General features: G+C 28.8%; 1 protein-coding gene across 1 annotated transcript; it reads right to left on the bottom strand.

The window, feature by feature from the left end:
• Nucleotides 1-249: 249 nt before the first annotated feature.
• Nucleotides 250-1,050, bottom strand: LOC108771275 (uncharacterized; the record flags this gene model as incomplete). The annotated part of the gene is made up of 3 exons (XM_018543965.1): nt 978-1,050; nt 510-655; nt 250-435 (listed from the first exon to the last, which is right to left on the bottom strand). Coding segments are annotated over exons 1-3 (405 nt in total), but the record flags the coding sequence as incomplete, so codon positions are not given.
• Between the last annotated feature and the right edge of the window lie 284 nt (nt 1,051-1,334).

Here is a 1,334-nt window from a genome sequence, read left to right as displayed (position 1 = left end):
TTTTTTCAGGTATGCTGTAATAATTATTTTGAGGAAACAATGAATTTTGTGGGGGTATAGGTTCTTGTGTTATCTCTTGATTAGTGCATATTATGGAAAATCTTTCTCCATCTCCATCATTATTTACGTTACATAAATTTGAGTTATCTAACCACTCCTGCAAAAAAGTCAATATATAGATCACTATCCTAATATTAATTTCTTTACGTGTTTTAGAAATTATTATACAATATAACAAGGATTGCTTACAAATTGTACGTTAGATTCCTGTATTGCCTTATGTCCTTCTACGACTGTTGAACCTATTAGTGCTAGGACATTTTGATCAATTTCTGTTAAAACCTGATTTGATGCAGGCCCTCCGCCAGTTTGTTTTGCATGCTTCTTAATTAAAGTATTTTTGGCTTTAGTGGAACTTCTTATGTCTTGCCAAGTCTATAATACAAATAAAATAGACCCAAATTATCGAAAGTATATAAATTCTTCTCGTGTTTCAGTATAATACATACTTTTCGCCACTGTTTCCAACTTTTTACTGCACCTGGTATTTTATGTAATTCATCTGTTGCTTTTTCCCATAATTTTTGAGCATGTTTAAAGGTAAATGTTGCAGAAAATTTGCCACTTTGCAGCTCAGGATGTTTTTGCATAAATTCTATAATTTAACAATTAAATATTATAGGATATTTGTATTAAAAAATTAATAAATAATTATTACTGGTCTATAGCTATTGTTTATTCAATTATTATCTTTATACATAAACACGCATTTGCTTTTAAATTAGTAATACATATATATCTTTAAATATATTTGCTTTTAAATTGGTAATACCTATATCTTTAATTATAAATTGAAAAGTTTTAAAGTAAAAATAAAGCTCGTTTCTAAATTGAAAAGAAAATCTGTTAAGCTTAAAATGAATTTTGCATATCTAGAGTTTAAGAAAAATTAAACAAATTGAAAGCACATTACTTACCAATCAGTAAATTTTTCTGTTCTTCATTAATATATGCACAGCGTTTTTGCACTGCATTTAATACTGATGCCATTATCACTATTAATATTTTGTAAATGATATGTATTATTTTGATACATAGAGCATTATAACCTTTCAAAATAAATACGACCTGTTACATTCTCTTATAACTCCGTTCCTATTGGTTTATATATTTTCTTACACGTGGCAACGTTGCACAATTATCGTATACGAAAATTACCGCTAACAACATATCGCATGGTAACTGAGAATACGATTTCGAAGTCGCATACGATACCGACCGTGCGATATTTTCCGTATACGATAATTATCGCTAGGTTTCAAGAATAGACCCCC

The sequence above is a fragment of the Cyphomyrmex costatus genome, unplaced genomic scaffold (genome assembly GCF_001594065.2).
Source record: "Cyphomyrmex costatus isolate MS0001 unplaced genomic scaffold, Ccosl1.0 C2288615, whole genome shotgun sequence".
Lineage (NCBI taxonomy): Eukaryota > Metazoa > Arthropoda > Insecta > Hymenoptera > Formicidae > Cyphomyrmex > Cyphomyrmex costatus.
Note: the sequence above shows the minus strand (reverse complement) of the source record. Positions and strands in the feature narration are given on the sequence as shown.